This window comes from Ixodes scapularis, unplaced genomic scaffold (assembly GCF_016920785.2).
Source record: "Ixodes scapularis isolate PalLabHiFi unplaced genomic scaffold, ASM1692078v2 PGA_scaffold12__126_contigs__length_90152505, whole genome shotgun sequence".
In the NCBI taxonomy this organism is placed as follows: domain Eukaryota; kingdom Metazoa; phylum Arthropoda; class Arachnida; order Ixodida; family Ixodidae; genus Ixodes; species Ixodes scapularis.
The window spans coordinates 4,098,138-4,116,541 of NW_024609838.1; the positions used below are offsets into that span (position 1 = coordinate 4,098,138).

General features: G+C 47.9%; 2 protein-coding genes across 3 annotated transcripts in view; both read right to left on the bottom strand.

Annotated features, from left to right (window-relative positions):
* Nucleotides 1-81: 81 nt before the first annotated feature.
* On the bottom strand, nt 82-8,384 carry LOC8024508 (transcriptional adapter 3-A). The gene is made up of 4 exons (XM_029991287.3): nt 7,746-8,384; nt 5,155-5,480; nt 3,608-3,884; nt 82-2,618 (listed from the first exon to the last, which is right to left on the bottom strand). The coding sequence occupies exons 1-4, from the start codon at nt 8,079-8,081 to the stop codon at nt 2,316-2,318; spliced, it is 1,242 nt and encodes a 413-aa protein (XP_029847147.2). The 5' UTR covers nt 8,082-8,384; the 3' UTR covers nt 82-2,315.
* A 608-nt stretch (nt 8,385-8,992) lies between these two features.
* LOC8024473 (zinc finger FYVE domain-containing protein 16) overlaps nt 8,993-18,404 on the bottom strand; it is a 29,092-nt gene continuing 19,680 nt past the window's right edge. For both annotated transcript variants that reach the window (XM_042289378.1, XM_042289377.1), the window contains exons 11-15: nt 18,095-18,177; nt 17,124-17,354; nt 15,663-15,925; nt 12,256-12,399; nt 8,993-10,530 (exon numbers count right to left, since the gene is read on the bottom strand). In XM_042289378.1, the coding sequence (XP_042145312.1) occupies nt 10,263-10,530; nt 12,256-12,399; nt 15,663-15,925; nt 17,124-17,354; nt 18,095-18,177 (989 nt within the window). In that variant the 3' untranslated portion in view covers nt 8,993-10,262. The remainder of the gene's footprint in view (nt 10,531-12,255; nt 12,400-15,662; nt 15,926-17,123; nt 17,355-18,094; nt 18,178-18,404) is intronic.

An 18,404-nucleotide genomic window follows, 5' to 3' on the forward strand; every position in this document is an offset into this window, starting at 1 on the left:
GCCACAAGCACGAGGTTCCACAAAGCGAGCACGGAAATGCACGTGTTTATTTTCGTGATAAAAAAAAAACTATAATTTGTTTTTCTTTTTTTTTTTTTTTTTGGGGGGGGGGGGGGGGGGGGAGACCTAGTACTTTACAAAGTGGACGGTTGATGCACCAAGGCAAACCGTATTTGAAGATGCAAGGAAATGTGAACTATTCAGGTCACAACGGAGATTTCTTGTCCGTATTTATTGAAACCGGCAAAGAGGACACAATGAAAAGATGATCGTACGAGATATTTACACAAAATGGTGGTGCTTGAACAAAAGGAAAATAAAAAGAAAATGAGAGTTCTTAATTTATTGGGATGTGAGCAGAAATAAAATTACCAATAAAACAAGACTAAAAAAAAAAAAAAAGGAAACCTCCCTCCTTTTTTTTTTAAGAAGCTTATACCAAGTCCTGAGAACATAGCAAATATTGTGTAAAAATAAACATGCTATTCTAATTAAAAGATGCCTTCACAGTGCTCAGACACTGAACACATGAAATCTTCAAGAATTTCAACCTTCAGCATAATGTGCAAACACCCATGCTACAGAACAGCAAAACCACAAAAAACACACACACACAAAAAAAAAAAATAAGCGGCTCATCCTGAGTCAGTGACCTTACAACAGATTTTTCCGAAAGCCAATGCAGTGACCACATCTTTTACAGACCCAGCACCATGTGCGTTCACCATTGAATGCCGTCAATACTGAAAGTAGGTAGCACCAAGCACGCTCTCCGCTAAAACATGCCCACGGACACATGCATCAACAAGGCTGCTACCGATCATTCGCCACTTTCACTATCAAACATCAGCCCTGCACATCTCCAAGTTAGGTGTACTCTATACAATGTGAAAGTGTACACTGCACATTTTTGCAAAAAACAAACAATCAGCCATGGACATCTTCATTAATTATTTCAACATAAAACATATTCATTACCACAGACTTCCAGCAACATGTTTGTGCAGTCACAGACAAAAAAAAACACAAAAAAACTGTTTTCTGTTGTTCACAGGTGGAATGTCGCCATGTTGAAGAGGCACGTGTCGTGTATAAAGGTTTTCCTTAAAACCCCCAGGTGGTACCAACAAGAGAGACGAACGGATTGACACGTTCTTGTGTCTCTGATAATACCCCACTCTGAAACTGTTTTACTAATTCATGTTGTGGCACTGCAAATGAATTTTCATAGTGTCCTCAATTTTCAGCCTTTCTTTGAACTGTACACCTTCAAAAGTGAAACACCCGATGGCGCATATCTTGAGTCGTCGGATATCTTCAGCAGTTTTTAGAACTCCAGAGTGCCAGCATCAGACACATCCAATGCCATGAGTGAGAAATCGTTTGCTTTGGATGTCTTCAGAACATTGTCTAAAACATTAAAAATATTCAGAATCATGCGTCTCTAGTTATGAGCAACCTTCAGTGCCAAAGAATAAAACATACCTGGCGCCCAACTACAGCTTGGACACGAGATACCAGATATCTCCAGTCATATCATAGAATACCGCACATCTGCCCATTCCAGACTAAGTGCCCATTCCCAAATTTGTAAGATCTGAGAAAGTATGCACAGTACATTTATATGTAAAACTGACGCCCAAACAAGCGCCCATCCCCCAATGTTTTGCGATTATAACCAAATTTTGAGTGGGCACTTGCCCAGCATTTCAAGGTAGGTCATTTTTGGACCTCAGCAAGACATATTTTATACACTCGCACATATTCAGCACTCTCCAAATCCAGCTCCATGCATCTTAGTTCTGAGCTGCCCGCAGCACTAGATGCCTCCAATGCTATACATAGTATTCAACACCACATACCTTTACCCCTAAACACCTCAAGAGAATAGACCAATCTCACCAGCCAGTTTGGCTACATTGCCGCTGCTGCAATGCACCAAGGACATTTTAGCCTTTCTCCACATGCAAAGTACCTTGTTGCTGCTTTGCACGTGCAGAACAGGAGACGGCACGAGCTGTGTCGGACACTGCCGCCTGGCTCCTGAGAACTAAGGTTACGGCGGCGTCACGCATGCACCTGACAGTTAGCAAGATCGGTCTACTGGCTTAAGGCACGAGCAAGTAGCGTTGAATCATCACGATGCTGCGACGCCGTTCTTCTTCGTGGGAACTGAGATAGAACTCTTGAGCACAAACTAACAGCTATGGAAGGTCTCTCACTTGCCCACAGTAGCATCTGTCTCCGAGACCGAACCCATCCAGCTTTGAGCACGACCGGCGTCCTCATTCGCGCCGCAATGTGTCGAGACGTCTTCAGCGCTGGGCGGTCGAGTTTGCCAGGAGGCGGTCGGCCTGACGTGCCAGAGCCTGCCGATCGCGCAGCGCCTTGGCAGCTAGCTCTCGGTCCTTCTTGGACGGGCTCTTCTTGCGCTGACGTGCGGCTGCCAGACGCCGGAACGCATCCAGAAGTTCGTTGTCGGCGGCGCGCAGCTTACGGGCGACTTCCTGCTGTGCCAGGCTGTCCCTGGCTCGTCGCAGCAAGGTGTTCAGCTGGGACCCGTTGCGTGCGCTCACGCTGCGCAGTTCGGCCTGGCAGCGACGCAGTTCAGCCAGAACCTGTAGCATAAATTAAAGTGAAAAATTCAGCACACTCAGTGCAGAAGAACAGAGTCTGATACTATCCTTACTAATCTGTTGGCAAAGAGAAAAGTTAGAATAGATGAAGAGGCTTTCGTTGGCTTTAATACTTTTTAGAAAATGTTCACCAATCGTCCGTCGTCGTGGCCTCAGATTTCTGTCAAGTGACCAAACAGGTCAATTCTGAAACAAAGCTTTTTTTTTTTTTTTTACGTTTGAAACAGGCAGGCGAAAAAAATAAAAACCAATCGTGACTATGGCCACGCGGGCATTAAACTTGGCATTCCGATCACCAGTTTTTTTTTGTTTTTTTTCCGCGTTTGCTCGCACGGTTTTAGGGAGACAGACGAAAAATAAAGTGTATGTACCCCATGATGAGAGGGTAAACCATAGCGTGTTTATCTGAGCTTTACATCAAAAGAAGCAACAAATAGAACTGACGAGTGTGTGACTGCGACGAGAGCATCCGACGCCACGACTGCGCAACACTCCGAAAATGACAAGGGGACGACGAAGAGATAAGACTCACCTTCTAACCGGAAGATCTAGGTCAAACTCTATTATTTGGTGGGGAGGGGTGAGGAGAGAAGGAGGTATGCATTTTTGTTGTTTTTTTTTCTATAAGGGAGAAACCCTAGAATTTCGAGACAAAAGCTTTGTTGAGGCAAGTGGCCAAAAGGGCACTACTATAACATTCTATTGAGCTTGTCATACACATTTGATGATCCTAGTCATGCAGTCACAAATGGGAACCATAAAGCCCCATACACACTGCCCAACATCCTACAAAAGGCACGGTGTTTGCTGCACACACGATGACAGAAGTATTTGCAGTTCTCAAATCTTTTTCTGCGAATGCCTTTGCGTGGAGAATAACTAACGGGCGTTTTCAGGGGAGTCCACGAGGGTGAGAGCACCCTTGGAACCCAGTGTGGGAACCCGAGACTATAACGATTCGACACCCTCACCTGGTCGTCTGGGGAATCGGTGTCAGCGAGCAGGCCCTGCTCGCGCAGCTCTCTGCGCACCCTCCGCTCTAGCTGTGCCAGGCCGGGAGCGGGAACGAGCGGCGCTGATCCCCCAACGTCCGCCTCTTCCACCGAGCACATGAGGTTCTCTTCCATCAGGCACGACACCAGACGCTGCGTCAGGCTCCCCAACGGGCTCGGCTCCAGCGAATCCTTGGCCACGGCGCCGCCACGAACCACCTTCTCCGTCAGCTCGCAGCCTGCACGGTGGGGAGACCTGCACACAAGACACACTTCCCTGTTTTCGTTGTGCGTCCAATCACTAACGCGGAATGTGTTTCAACGCTGGGTTTCACGAGAAAAATGACATGTCACGATCGACCGACATGTGTCATGTGACATGACGTCACATACTGTCATGTGACGCTGACTGACATTATGTGACACCGTTATGTCATGTAACATCATACTGACATTATGACATGTGACACTGACATTATGTGACACCACAACGTCATGCAACTTTATAATGTTATGTGACGTGACGTCATGTGACACTGACATTATGTGACACCAGGATGTCATGACATCATGTGACATGGTGACATCATGTGACACCGTGATTTCATGTGACACTGTGACGTCATGACATCACAGTATCGCATGTCAGACACATACACAGCACGTGCCCAGTTCATTCGCAAGACGTTTTGTGCGTCCCCAAGTTTATGAGACACGGTTAAATTTTACCTTGCTAATGCCAAAATGTGCAATTGCAAAAGCAGCTTTAAAACGGTTCTTCGTGCCGGCTGTAGAAGGTCTAACTTTTGTATGAGTAAGGCGTGTCCTTGGTCTGACCCCCACACTTTCTGTGAAGGTACTTCAATTTTAAAGGTATAAAAGAATGGCAACCAAATGTGGACAATATAGGACGGATAACTATAAATATTTACACAACCCACCCTTATGGTATGAATGATCCAAGCTGAATATACTCTCTAACATTCTACCTCTCTGTTGAAGGCAAGCATAAGAAACTTTTCTTGGTGGAACACCAGAGCACTGCAGAGCAATTTCTTTCCTATCCTTTACATAGCGCCTTTCCTACCAATGCCAATAGACACTGAATTCTGTTTTTGCAGAGCAGTGGAACCAGCCAAAAAGTTATCATTTTTATTATTATCTGACTGTCATAGTCCGGATTTACTTTTTTTCTACTCGAATGAATCTATTCTATCCTTAAACTGCAGAGTTCATAAATGTATCAAAGGTCCCGACCGTGTCCTTGTACTATAGAGCTCTTGACTATGTCGTAGGATTCCACCGTATGCTTGTACCGTAGAGTCCTTTACTGTGTCCAAGGGATCTATCGTCTCCTTATACGATAGAGCTCTTGACTATGTTGAAAGACTTTACCACATCCTTGAACCATAAAGCCCCTGACCAACTTTGCTGCCATGTCCTTGTACAATAAAGTCTTCGACTGTGCCAAAACAACTCTACCTGGGTACTTTTTTTAGTGAACCACAAAGGGTCACCCCACTAACCTTCCACCAGCCTTGGCTCCTTGACCTTGCTCCTCGAGAAGATCTTCCTGAGCCCATCGCTGCGCATAGTGCCGCCCGAGCATGGGCACACGCTGATATTCTGCATCGTCTTCGCGCCCGCGGATCAGGTCCTCCAAGGCCCTGATATCATCGCTCGTGATCTGAGCGCAGTAAGGCTCCAACGAAGCCCAGAAGCGGTTGGGCGCGTCGTTGCGTGTGGCTGCCGCTGCAGCCGCCGATGGCCCGTCTTCCTGGCTACCACCGGTCGCTAGTGTAGAAGCAGAAGAGCCTACTTGCTTTCGGGGAGGACGCCCTCCTGTAAACACCTGAAAATAGATTTTTTTTTTTTTTTTTTTATTTTGGCAACATTTATTTTGTAGCTACAGAAACATGTTTATTGTAATCTACCTTCACGGCCTCATGCTTTGGCCATTGGTGCTGTCCTTTGTTACTAGGTCAACTCAATTGCAGAATTCTCGTGGAGCAGACCCCCCTTCTCCCTCCCAAGGCCACCACACATAAAGCCCCTCGACGTCATTCGTTCGCACAATGGTTGCCCTACTTGGAAGAAACACGAAGCGCGAATTTTATCGAGGGGCTTTAGCCACTTGTCGATCGATGTGCCATCTGAAGGAGGCACTTAAAAAATGAAAGCCGTTTACAACTCCCTGTAATGCCGGATTAGAGTGCAGCTTTTGAGGAGGAGGATGGAAGCGTACTGAGGGATAGGTGACTCCCTGAGGTCACGTGACCACAGGGGCCTCACATGACCTAAGGGGGGGTGACGTGAGGGTAACTCTCATAATCCTCGTGACGGTAATCCTCGTGAGAGTAACCCTCGTGAGGGTAACCCTTTTGAGGATAACTAACCCTCATGAGAGTTACAAGGGTTATGAGGGTAACCCTCGTGATCCCCGTGAGGATAACCCTCGTAACCCTCACGAGGGTAACCCTCGTGACGTCATTATGAGAAACTTCCCATAATGCAACGCGCACTTACGTTGACGGCGACGCTGCTCAAGCCAGAAACGGGCGCCTAAGAGCTGCGCTCTAAAACTCCATTTTTTGGAGCGGCTATGGTGAAGTGCCATTTAGACGCCGTGCTTCACTTTAGAGTGACCATAACCGCTGTCTCTAGAACTGTGGCGCTTCTAACGACAGGAAGCAAACCTTTAGGTGAGAGGGAGGGTGCTGTGTGTGGAAGTAGAATCTATAGACAGTTCCGCAATTGAGTTAATCTCATAATGCTGGTGCTGTTATACTCGGAGATCGGCAGCCGAGCATGTTGGCGCACAGCAGCTCGGAGCATGTGCAGCGCAAGGGGTGGAGTGCCCACCCCTTGCGCTACAGAACCTAGGGATCCTGGGTTTAACTCTCACCCCCCGTCTGTTTCATCTGGATGAGCATCATACCGGCATGCGGTATGATGCTACGCGCATCATGCTGTATCACTACAGCGTGATGCGCGTAAAAGACCCCGGCCTCGCTCAATTTCTCGTCTTCAGCTGAGACACCAGACATCCATTGAGGCTGACTAATTTCCAACTGACTAAACATACACACAACACAATTATTATGCCAGCATACCGATGCAGAACGACGCCAGATAGGGACAGCTATATATTCGTGACCACAACACAATTTTAGCCAGCAAAAACATGAAGCTGCGAGATTAGTTTGTGAAAAAAGATTGCCCTAAAAAACCGCGATTAATGGTGGCCCTTCATACGAGCGGTCACCATTAATCCGAACTTGGGAATTCTGCAAACTGTGCGTGGAGTGCCCACCCCCTCCAAAGCACCGGCATCAGTCGAAAATATTCCGCCCATTACAGCGGAAACGACGGGAATATTGTATGAAAATAAATGCGCTTTCTCCAATTCCATTCACACTTCCTTCAAAGCTTTTCATTGGTCACCATCTTGGTATTTTTTCTGATTTGACCGGACAAGTGCACACGTCTAAATTAACCCCGTTTTCAGTCAAAATGAAGTAGATCCCTGATTTGCCGACAGGCAACTTTTACCGACAGCTCAATATGAATACTTCACTGTACCGGTAAAAAAGGTTTACAAGGAGCACTCGTAAATATTGAGCCAGCATTACTATGCAGCATGCACGCACACATTACTGGCCTGGGCCTTGCACGAAACAAACTGACACGGCACTGTACAAGCGAAGAGAGATGTGGGCTGTGGTTACGTGAATTTCTAGAGAAGTTTGTTCCTGGAATGTTCCGACAGGGAGGAGCCAGAACAAGGCCAGAAAAGGGGTCGAAAATCGACTAGCGCGCGAATAAGGACGGTTCCTCGAGCTCCTGTCATGCTGCGCCATCTCACGGCGTTTGTCAGAAATAAGAGCGAACCCTCGGCACACCTGTTCCCTAGCGAGGAAGCGCTGTTCACACATCCCCCTCTTCTTCTAGAGCAAATGCTAAACTTGCATTCGCGCACTTCTCTTACTTGTCGGGTTCACACACGCAAAATCTCATATCTACACTATGGACTACCTACAGGACATCGAGGTACGGTTAAAGTGCACCACTCACTCGAACCTCGCGTTGTACTAGTACAGACTACGCATCAACGCACCTTCCCACCGTCTCTGAACTTCTTGGTGGGTTTGCCGTCCGGCGATGCCCGACTTCGCTTGCCAGGTGTGGACGGGGGTCCAAGGGGAAGCTTCTTCTCCTGCCAGGAAACCAGCAACTGTGTTTCGTGCGTCAGTCGACGCCTCCGCTCACACACCGACACCAAGAGGGTTTCGAGCTCGAGTTGAAGCGGCTCGAGGTCTTCCAGTACGATCGCCGAATCGCCCTGCGCTATGGCTGCGTACCGGGGACACTCCTGCGAGTGATCCAACGGGCTCACGTCTGGGAACTGGAGCGGGCACTCTTCCGAACCGGATCCTTTGCCTTTTCCCTTCATCGCTGCGCGGGGAGGGTCCCTTATTTTCGAGGAATGTCCCCGCGTTCAAGGGACATCGACGACAGCCAAACTCGACGTAGTACGCAGTTAGCTGCCTCCTGTACGCCCTGCAGCACTCGTTGCATGCGGGAGCATAGAAAAGTATGCACAGCTCTTTAGCGTTTGGTTGTGCAGTTTCTAGCGCTGTACAGCTGTGCTTCACTGCGCAAAATTAGAAAAAGAAGCAGCGGGCCGGAGACAGAAGCACAGAATACCCGACGTTGAAAACGCGGAAAAAGTGTGAACGCAGGAAACATCCACTTCAGTTTTGTGGCGCTACGAGCGCACGCGCGCCCTTTTGAGTTTCGTTTTCACGGTGTTTTTTTTTTTCTGCGATCATCGCGATCATGCATCTCATACCAATATACAACGCAGATTCTAAAGTAAGAACTGTAACTTTTCTTTATGAATTTAGATAAATCAGTTAATCATTTAATTGTTTAATAAATGTTCTGCAATTAAAGCATTTTTTTCTTCTTCTAGGAAACTGGAGATCTTTTGGGCTTCCAGTTTCCAGTTAGGCCGGCCATTCGAAAGAGGCACTTCGTTTGTCCTCATCCTACCAGCCACAATAGCGCTCGCACACACAGTAGACAGCCGGTGATTCGTAAAAGCAACAGGTTTATTGCGTGACTAAAGTCAGTCACACGACTGTCCGCAGAGAAAGTTGTCCAGGTACACAAAACTCGGTTCATTTAATTGTTTAATAAATGTTCTGCAATAAAAGCTTTTTTTCTTCGTTCCTTTCTTTTAGGAAACTGGAGATCTTTTGGGTTTCCAGTTTCCAGTTAGGCCGGCCGTTCGAAAGAGGCACTTAGTTTGTCCTCATCCTACCAGCCACAATAGCGCTCGCACACACAGTAGACAGCCGGTGATTCGTAAAAGCAACAGGTTTATTGCGTGACTAAAGTCAGTCACACGACTGTCCGCAGAGAAAGTTGTCCAGGTACACAAAACTCGGTTCTTCCTGACCGGAAATCGTACAAACACTGTGGATACCCTTTCCGGGTTGTCAACGGCTTTTGTGAAAAAGTGACAATTATTACGTCGGTTAGGCCGAAGAATTCAACCTCGCGGTTCTTCCGTTTATTTCAGGCAAGCAACATGTGGTGTGCCGGAAATGACTGCCTCAGAAAACCGAGCTGCGTTCAGAAACGTGGGCTCTCTTTTTAAGTTCGTTCGAAACAAAGGCACTGTGAAAATCCTTGCATTCTAGACTAAAGTGCACATTTGAAAAAACAAAGCAAATACAGTCCTAAAAGACTACAACAGCATAGCACTGGAAACCAGCCCCTCAATCTGTTATCAACATCAATATTGGTTCTTTCCGATAGCGGATTACCCTTAGTGCCAAAATTATTTCCTATCTAAGCTTCCTGTACATAGACAAAAGATACAAAAAAGATGCCTTTTAAGGTACGAACGCAGACAGCTCCTTTCACCCACAACCAAAGGGCAAGCACAGTGAACAATTTGAAGAGTTATCCGTTGCCAGCAACCATGTCTATACATCCCACAACAGAAATACACGCCGCATCACCCACCTCGAACACAGTGCCGGGAGCACTGCAATAATATATTTCGTCAGCCAGCATACCATCAAGCATTCCAACCAGTCATTGTTCCGGAACCAAAGCCACCAAAACGGCACTACTTGCCGACACCATGAACTCCGTTCCAACTGTCTGTCCAATTGCACTTTCCTGGATTGCACACATTTCTGCATAATGTCACCCAAGTTCGACCGGCATGCAGACACTCGCTGACGCAGCTACAACATTAGAAAATGTCACTCATGTGCACCAGATGCGCCAAACCACGTACTGGACGCTTTATACACGCTGGTGCGCAATGCTTGCATCACAGTGTTCCAAAAACTAAACCAGCGTAGCGGACGCCACTCCCATGCGGCAGATGCTATATGTCGTAACGGACAAATCATGCTGAGCAGTCTCCATGCCCTGTAGGATGTTGGACGGTGCACACTTGAGTAGCAGACGGCATAGCAGATGCCATATACGGTAAAGCAAACGCCGTACGCAGCAGAGCAGGTGCCGTACGCAGTGCAGCAGACGACCTACATGGTGTAGCAGACACTGCCCACAAGCAGTCACTTGTCAGGTTGGGTGGGGAAACGGGTTCTCACTGGTACAGGATGTGGAAGACCATCTCGAGGTCGAGGGACTCTCGAGCGTTGCTGAGAAGCGGCACCAGCGCGCTGTCGAGGGGCTCCTGGCAGACGGCGGGCAGGGGCTTTCCGCGAGCCCCGGCCTCGTAGCCCACCCGGTCTGACCCCAGCTGGGCTCGCAGCCCCAGCGGGGACAGGGGCTGCAGCAGCGGGAGGTGGGGCAGCAGGGCGTTGCAGAAACTGCGGGCCAGGCTTTCGGCTGCATGCTGCGGGTCTTCGCACCTGACGGTAGATGGCGACATAAGAGCTCGATTGACACGTCTGGTCCGGTGGCTGCTTTAGAAGTCTCAAGAGCAGTTCCATAATTCCTCAAATTTATACAATAAGAAGAAAGGAAACAATTACTAGTGCGATTATGCCAAAGAACAAGAACTAGAAACAAGACGAACGGTGCACTTCCATCTAGTCATTGATCCCTGTGCTATCAGTAATTATTGTAATGTATCCACTATAGTCAGTGAGAAGTTAGGAGTTTGGGAGAAGCTCTTCCCTCTTTCCACTTAAGCAGAGTGAATGCTGGTATGGAGGTTGCCTCCTCTTGAGCATTCACTCAGCAAAAATGGAAAGAGGCGGGAGAAGCTTCTCCCAAACTCTTTTTTTATTATCCGAAACGACTGAAAACGATGCCGGGACATTACCCTCAAAATTTGAGATTTGGGAATTCAGTATTCGTGAAGTAAAAAAACAATTTCCAAATGCCGAATTCGAAGTTCCCGCGTGATCGGCGCCGGTGCCTTGACGTCAAAAATCGCGGAGACCTGAGAGTCGACTTCCTTTCACCACTCCCTGCTGTTGCCATGGCGACCCAAAGCGAGGAGGAAAGGAGCGAGCGCCCGGCGTTGCGGCGGACCGGTTTTGAGCGGTGTCGCCTGTTTTCCGTTGGAGGATACAAATCCAGGAGACGGCACCACAACGAACTCCCGATTTTTGGTATTTCAAAAAGAAGGGCCGCAGTGCGTTCGCAATTGCGTTAAAAAACATGTTTTAGGATTGCCATAATTAAATGTTATAGAGATGTCGCCTACAAAGCTTCTAAATTTCCTGATTTTTGACGTCACCGATCAAAAGAAGCGAGGAGGCGAGACGCGGGAAAATCAAACGCCAAAAAGAAAAAGGCGCGCGCGCGCGGAAGAAAATTGTTTTTCGCGATGCGTTTTTTTTTTCGTGTCTATGACTGCAACTTGCATCGTTTTAGACAATAAAAATAAATACAACCTTTGGGGTGTCAGTGCCCCTTTAACCTTTCACCGACCATAGCTTACCTCTCCCATCTTGCTGCATCTTACAAGCATACCTACGACACTGAGCCACAGTATCAGCATTTCGTTAGCATGGATGTCGCCCCACGCTCTGTAGATTCGTAGTGCAGCGAGCTAACGAGCAAAGAAATTGTATCAGTTAAGATAGTGTTCACTTTTGACCCCACAGTATGGCAGCCACTCCAATCAATGAAAACGCAGTTCTCTTGGCTCGCTATGTCCCTAGGCCCGAGGTTCTCAAACCGTCCGATCCCGAGGAATGCCTGCCTCTCTAGATGGCTGGATGGATAGATGGATGCCAATGGCTGTACTGTTAATAACGGGCAGTAGCTTGTGCCATTTAGCCTATAAACCAAAAGTATGATTACTAGCCAAGGAACCCTTCTCTGTCTTGGCATTGAAGCAATAAAGCAGTGCAGAAGCCTAGAAACCTTGTAAACAATAATGCACATCCTACAAAGTGTTTGGCACATAGCTAGGCATCAATGGGTGCCTCAGATCTTATCAAAATAGCCTTTCTACAGGAAAGTCCTTTACTTAAGGGCAGAGACAGACAAGAAAACTCGGAAGCCTCTAGGTTCCTAGGAACCTAGTTTGTTGAGAACCCTAGGCACTAGCTAGCAGAGAGCGATACTTGGATACGCGCAAAATCGAAACAAAGAACGGGGTGTAAGGGGGTGTAACGCACCCTCCCCAGCTTGGGCTGTCCGAGCAGAGAAGGAAGAGCTCCGTCCACCGCACCAGCAGTCCCTTCGCGCAGTGGTCCGTGGGAGAACGCAGACGCACACTCGGCACCCCCTCCAGGCTGCGCCCGTCCACGCAGCTCTGCACCCTGAGGTCGAGAGACGTCTTCGTGCACGTGTCGGAGCAAGCGCAGAAGAAAACGGCACGATAGGTGACACGGAACTCGTGCACTGTCGCTTATTGAGAAGTGCTGCACTTATGCCAAACTACAGAGCGGGCCGAAATGGATCGAACCCCCAACGTCTCGTAAAGAACCTTACGCTCCATTACAAGACATTGCAATGCCTTGTAAGGTACTTTAAAGGGACCCTGCAATAATATTTAAGCGTCTACCTTTTTTGCGGTTTCCACGCCTCTTGGGGTTCGGGCAAGCCAGCGAGCACGGAGAGAGTAACTAAATATCAGTGCATCATATTTTAACCGGACGACGCGGAAACCTCCTCCACCAACGAGGGCGACCCGCAGTACCGAAAGCGCGCAAAATGTGACGTTTTTGGTCCTGGGCTTAATACTGGTCAGAGCCGCTAAAAGCTTCTTTTCAGTTGAGACACAAAATATAAGTGGCACGAACCGTTTCCATTATTTATAAAAGTAGTTTTTGTTAGGTATTTTAGATAAGAAAAGAAACAAATGCAGTTCATAAAGTACCGAAACAAGAAATGACCTGGAGAAATACCCGCCACCAAGCGGTGGAAAAGGCGGCGCGTACTAGAAAGGGGTAGTGGGATCAGGGGCCGACACGGAAGGGTCTCAGACGTACGCGGCGGCGCTGCGGTCGTATGGGCAGGAGGATCCGACTGGCTCCGAGCGTTCCGAAGGCCTTCGGCGAGAAGCTTTGTCTCGCAGTTTGGCCGTTTCGCGGTATGGCAGCGCAAAGTAGCTCCCATTCTGAACTGGTCTTTACACAGTGTTTGCTGTCGTTTGTGGCCAATGAAATGTCATGCCGAATTAGTATTTAATCGCGCTGCAAATGCAATGAGAGCCACTCTGGCTACCCGCTGCATACAGCCTATCCAGAACACGCTTTAATGGCGCTTTCTCGCGCCGTCGACACAGAGCACAGCAGATGCGAGTGCTCGATGAGCTCACTACTTCTCCTCTAGTTCACGGCCACTCTCAAGCAACCAAGGACGTCTGAGGGAGGTTATTTTTTGCTTGTTTTTGTCATTTTAATTTGCCTATAACTTTTAAAATAAAGGGAATTTCGAGAAAAAAAAAGTTTCACCAAGTTACTACACTCAGTGCGCTCAGGTTAGGTGGAAATTAAAAATTAGTAAAAAAGTCATTGCAGGGCCCCTTTAAAGGGCTACTCCACCGATTTTTTCATTGTCTCCGATTTGCTTGAAATTTTGCTAAACTAACCAACAAACATCGCGAAAATAGTATCCCAAATATTAGGTCAAAATATTGTTTTTTCGCGAAGTTATTGAATTTACAGTTTTGGTCCTCACCGTGTTTTTCAAGCTCGAAGTCTCTACTGGCAACAATGAAAAAGTGACGTCAGTGGAAGGCAGGGGTTCACTCTTTGGGCTGTAGATTTCGTTTTAAACTGATTCGAAGCAGTTTCATGGTGTCAAATGAATGCTTGCGAAGCTCGCTGCAGTACCCGCGCTCCAGCACGGAACAAATGATTGGCATATTCCATTTTTTGGCTGCTTGCTCGACTGGCAAGCCTGCCTGCCACTGACGTCACGGCCCTGAAAAGCGCGCGCATATTTGAATGTTGGTTTTTGCATCACTTTCATTTGCCGATTTTGCAATAACTATTATGAATTTCGCGATTCTAAATAGCATACCGGAGAGAGCAAAGGCCGGGGAGTCAGAAAATATACTTAGTTGAGGTAGCTCAAAAAATCGGTGGAGTACCCCTTTAAGGTACCCTACGAGGCCTCGCAATATCATGGAAGGCACCTTAAGGTACATGCACTTCACAGTTAGCGTAAAAATGACACCGGTGCTTCTTTTTTTTTTTTCACTCACCTCAAACGGAGTATTGTTAAGCACTGAACTTTACCGCATATATTGATGTCCCTAATGAGCATATTTTATCACACTACCGTAAAATCCCGAGAGATGCCCTGCTTCCTGAAAGGTAATCCACCCGTATTTTTGGGTGTTTTCCAATTTTCTTTTAAACACCGAAAGATGGCCCACTCCTAGTAATCATAGTGTTCAGATCAATGATGATTTTGACGTAAATGCGTCTATACCCGTTTTCACCTCAAGGAGAAAGGAGGTTTTGTGCAGAGTTCGTACGAGGTAGTTCTTACAAGATTTGGTTGTCAAGGGAAGAAGAGATACTTTTGAAGTTCGAAATGCGTGCATCTTAATAAAGTGACATGCATCTAGCGCAAAATGCACCTCGATATATCCCAATTGTCTAGATAAAGGGGGAAATTAGTAATGCACCGCAAGCAGCCAGATTTTTTTAGTGCGGTTCTTGAGGTGAAAACAAGTAGTTAGCCATAGCGGGATATAAGCGAACATTGCTGACTGGGAAATACAGTCATCTTTGCTTCATTGCCCCTTGTCGCAATAACAACCTTGACAGAGACAGATGTTCTAAAAATAGCATTTTTTTAACTTTTCTCGACTGCACACCGAAAGTGAGCCCATTCCTTATTTTCACCCAAGTTTCTCTCGATTTAAGGGGGGACATGTCTCGCGATTTTACAATAGTATTTTGATGGTGACTTTGTAGTCCTAACAGAGAAGCAGGAAGCTGTCGACTGCTCGTTTGTGCTGTGTCATGCAATGTACAGCGCATCCACCCCCAAAATATTTACAGGTCTTTTTTCTTCATTGCAAAAATAAAGTATGCATCGCCAAATGCTCAGTCTCCGCCAAAATGTAGCCCTAGCAGCCCGGATCAGGTGCTAAAGTTTCAGAAGTCGCCATTACCTTGTTAAAAAGTTATAGGGGTTTTCTGAAACTTTTCACGGGAGAGTGGGGTCGTTCTCGGCAGTTTACTCCGTTTGGTCTCAACTATTTGCGAGTGCTGTCGGCAACCATTTTACCGTTACAAATTTAATAAAATCGCTTACAACTTTTGGATAAGACAACGGTTTGTTCCGAAACTTTAGCATCCGGTTCGGACCGCTAGCACCACACTTAGGAGGAAACTGAGCATTGGAAAAGATGTAATTAATTTTTCCAATTAAAACAAAAATGTACATTTTTTGGGGGGATACTTTGTACATGAGACATTACAATGTCCCTATTGTAAGGTACCTGAGGAAAAATTGCAACCAAAGCCTCGTGAGCAACCTGCAGCTAGGTGGCAATGTTGCTTCGCATAAATATCCGAGAACAAACTTTCTTCGACCGAAACAATGATCAAAAGAATCTCACCCGATGTTGATGCGCCTGTCGTCGTCCACCCAGACGACCGCAACGGTGGAGTCCTCGGCCGCGCTGCTGCCCGTCACGTGGAGCTCCCAGTCCCGCATTGCGCGCAGCGCTGCCCTCAGCGCCGCCATGGCGGTGGGCGACAGCTGGACCAAGAGGCCGTCCTCCACCACGCTGCACTTGGCTTCGCCGGGGCCCTTCAGCGCTCCGCTGAACACCACGAAACTGGCACCCGTGCACTGGCAGGGGCCACTGCCAGGTGCCGCCTGAAGTCGAACCCACCCTTCTATAGGAAAACCCACTTGTGCGGTTCGTCGACAAATCCCGGGTGACTTCGGGCGATTTGTAGGTGATATCAAGTGATTTTCAGGCGATTTCGACAAATTTCGCTGAGCAACAGAGCAGCCGTAAAGGTTCGCTCACGCACTTGCCACTGCTTACGACCGAGTTCTCGCGATCTCTTACAACAAGCGAACGCGCCGGCACGCTGGCGCCATCTGTGAAGTGGCCTCGGAACTGCACTTCATCAAAGCCAAGGTTTTGCAACATTTGCGAGGTCAAACGTTCATACTATCTACGAGAAACTGTCGTTTATAACATCGTCGAAAGCATCAAACCAACGAGAGGCATCTGGCATGCCCCAGTGAAGAACTGGGGATTCCTTTCACCACCTGGGGAGCTCTCGACACGTAACCGAAATCTGCTTCACGGCGGCTCCTCCGCAACGAGCCTCCGTCGGACTGCAGGCAATCTCGGCCGAGGTTCAAACCCGCAACCGCGGTCTCCCGTAAGCCGGTGCTTTGTTTCGGGAGCATTCAACGATGTGACCCAAATTTTTTGTTTTCCTTTGAAACTCGCATGCGCAAACAAAGACCAACATTAGCTCCATGCCTTGTGAAGTGAACGCAAAGTAACTATTTCAACAACTCGTCATCTCAAATAAAAACAATATTTTGCGGTCCGTTTTAGAGTCGCCAACAAACTAACAACGCCGGGGCGCGTTCTTAACGCCTGGTCCCCAGCACGCGTTCCGCCGTGCCTTGGCCGCGTGCGCATGCTCGAGTATGCACGAGACATTGAAGCACTGTGCAGCAGACGGTACTACCTAAGCTCCTCCCTTCCATTCTCATTTCATCGGTGACCGCTGGCGCCACCTACCGGGTATCCGTGGAACGCTCGCGATGTCTGTACATTTCCCATCTTTTCTCGCACGCCGTTCTTTCTCTATGCGGAGAGCAAGTCGTCCCCTTCTTGCGCAAGAGTTGCGGTGAAGTCAGAACGACGCCGAGCACCGATTGGCTTTGACTGGAAGGATAGTGGGTAGACCTCGATGCTAGATGCTTCGAGGTCTACCCGCTATATCTTTCAATCGGCCAATAAGGGCTCGGCGTCCTGACATCGCCGCAACCCCCAGTGCAACAAGCAGACGAACTTGCGCTTTGCATTGGCTCGAAAGAAACCCACCTGAAGAGCCTTGGTATGGTAGCTGCCCTCGTCTGCCTGGACGCAGACCAGGTGGCCGTCCGCCTGGGGGCTCAAATTGGCCGCCAGCGCCAAGACGTGCTCGTTGCCTTCCAGTTGGCGCGCCAGGGCGTCGTAGCGGTTCCGCGGCACCCGCACGGTCATCCGGTTGCCTTCCACGTGGACCACGAGCCCCGGCAGGCAGAGCAGCATGTACTGGAAGTTGCGGAAGTCCTGGAACAACAAACGGCGGGCATCGGATGATCAGACACTAATGGAGTGTGCGACATCTCTGAAGCACCGAGCCTCAAACAATGTATATAGGGGGTATTCACTGAACACCATATTTGGGGGTGCTGTTTAGAGCGCATGCTCAGAACAAGCGCACAGCAATAATAGGCTGCCGAGACCGGCAATCTTGACGGTGTAGAATGCATGTTGCAAAAGAACTGCAGAAGCTTGTCATCAGCACGCACTCAACACTTTGATGCCGAGAGCTCCAATTTATGAACCTAGAACTCCTTTGAATTGTGCTTTGACCGTGTGAAACCAGGCTTTTGAAAGCTTGGCAATGTGCTATGCGAGTACTTTTTTGAAGAACAGTCACTTCAAACATTGCCTCAACAATTTTATGTCTATGATGTGGGAAAGCTGAGTAAAACCTTTGGGAACTGTGGTATATGCGAGACAACGGTGGGCCAAGCATAGTCAACAGACAGCCCAAGAAAGAGTAGCTCGTATGCTTTTAGGCTACATCGGCCATTAGCTCCTTGTTACCATGGACACCTCCATTTCCATAAAAAAATTGTCCATAATGCGAGTTGTTCGTAGTAATGAGACAGAAATGCATGTATTTAACCGGTTCTTCCCCGAAAGGTGTTCGTGTAGCGCGGTATCCATATTAACTAGATATCACTGTGCGAGACACCACCCCCCACCGCCTTGGTCCAGCAACAGAGAGTGGAGTCACTTACCAGCAGGACATTCATGATGGTGTGGCCAACTTCGGTGTACACAGGTGGACGGCCACGAACACTCACTAAGGGGCACGGGTAGGCTGCACCAAACAATGGACAATAAAGAACGAATCAAATCGCCAAGTTTGAAAATAATAAAAATAAAGAGTATTGTTCTTTTACAAAAGTGAAGAAGTAGGAGGAGATTGAGTAAAAAGCAGGATGTGAACAATTTTCCGTAAAAGATTGCATACATTCGAGGGTGTTGGCAGGGGGGTGCAAAAGGGGCAGTTGTCACCCTCAACCCTCGTATAAGTGCACTTTCTTG

What these genes read in the sequence shown, in the direction of transcription:
- LOC8024508 (XM_029991287.3), bottom strand. Translation starts at nt 8,081, where the DNA reads ATGAAGGGAAAAGGCAAAGGATCCGGTTCGGAAGAGTGCCCGCTCCAG. An exon ending in GGAGCCAAGGCTGGTGGAAG is followed by an intron (nt 3,885 to 5,154) that starts GTTAGTGGGGTG and finishes TCTTGTGTGCAG; the next exon opens with GTCTCCCCACCGTGCAGGCT. An exon ending in CCGATTCCCCAGACGACCAG is followed by an intron (nt 2,619 to 3,607) that starts GTGAGGGTGTCG and finishes TTTATGCTACAG; the next exon opens with GTTCTGGCTGAACTGCGTCG.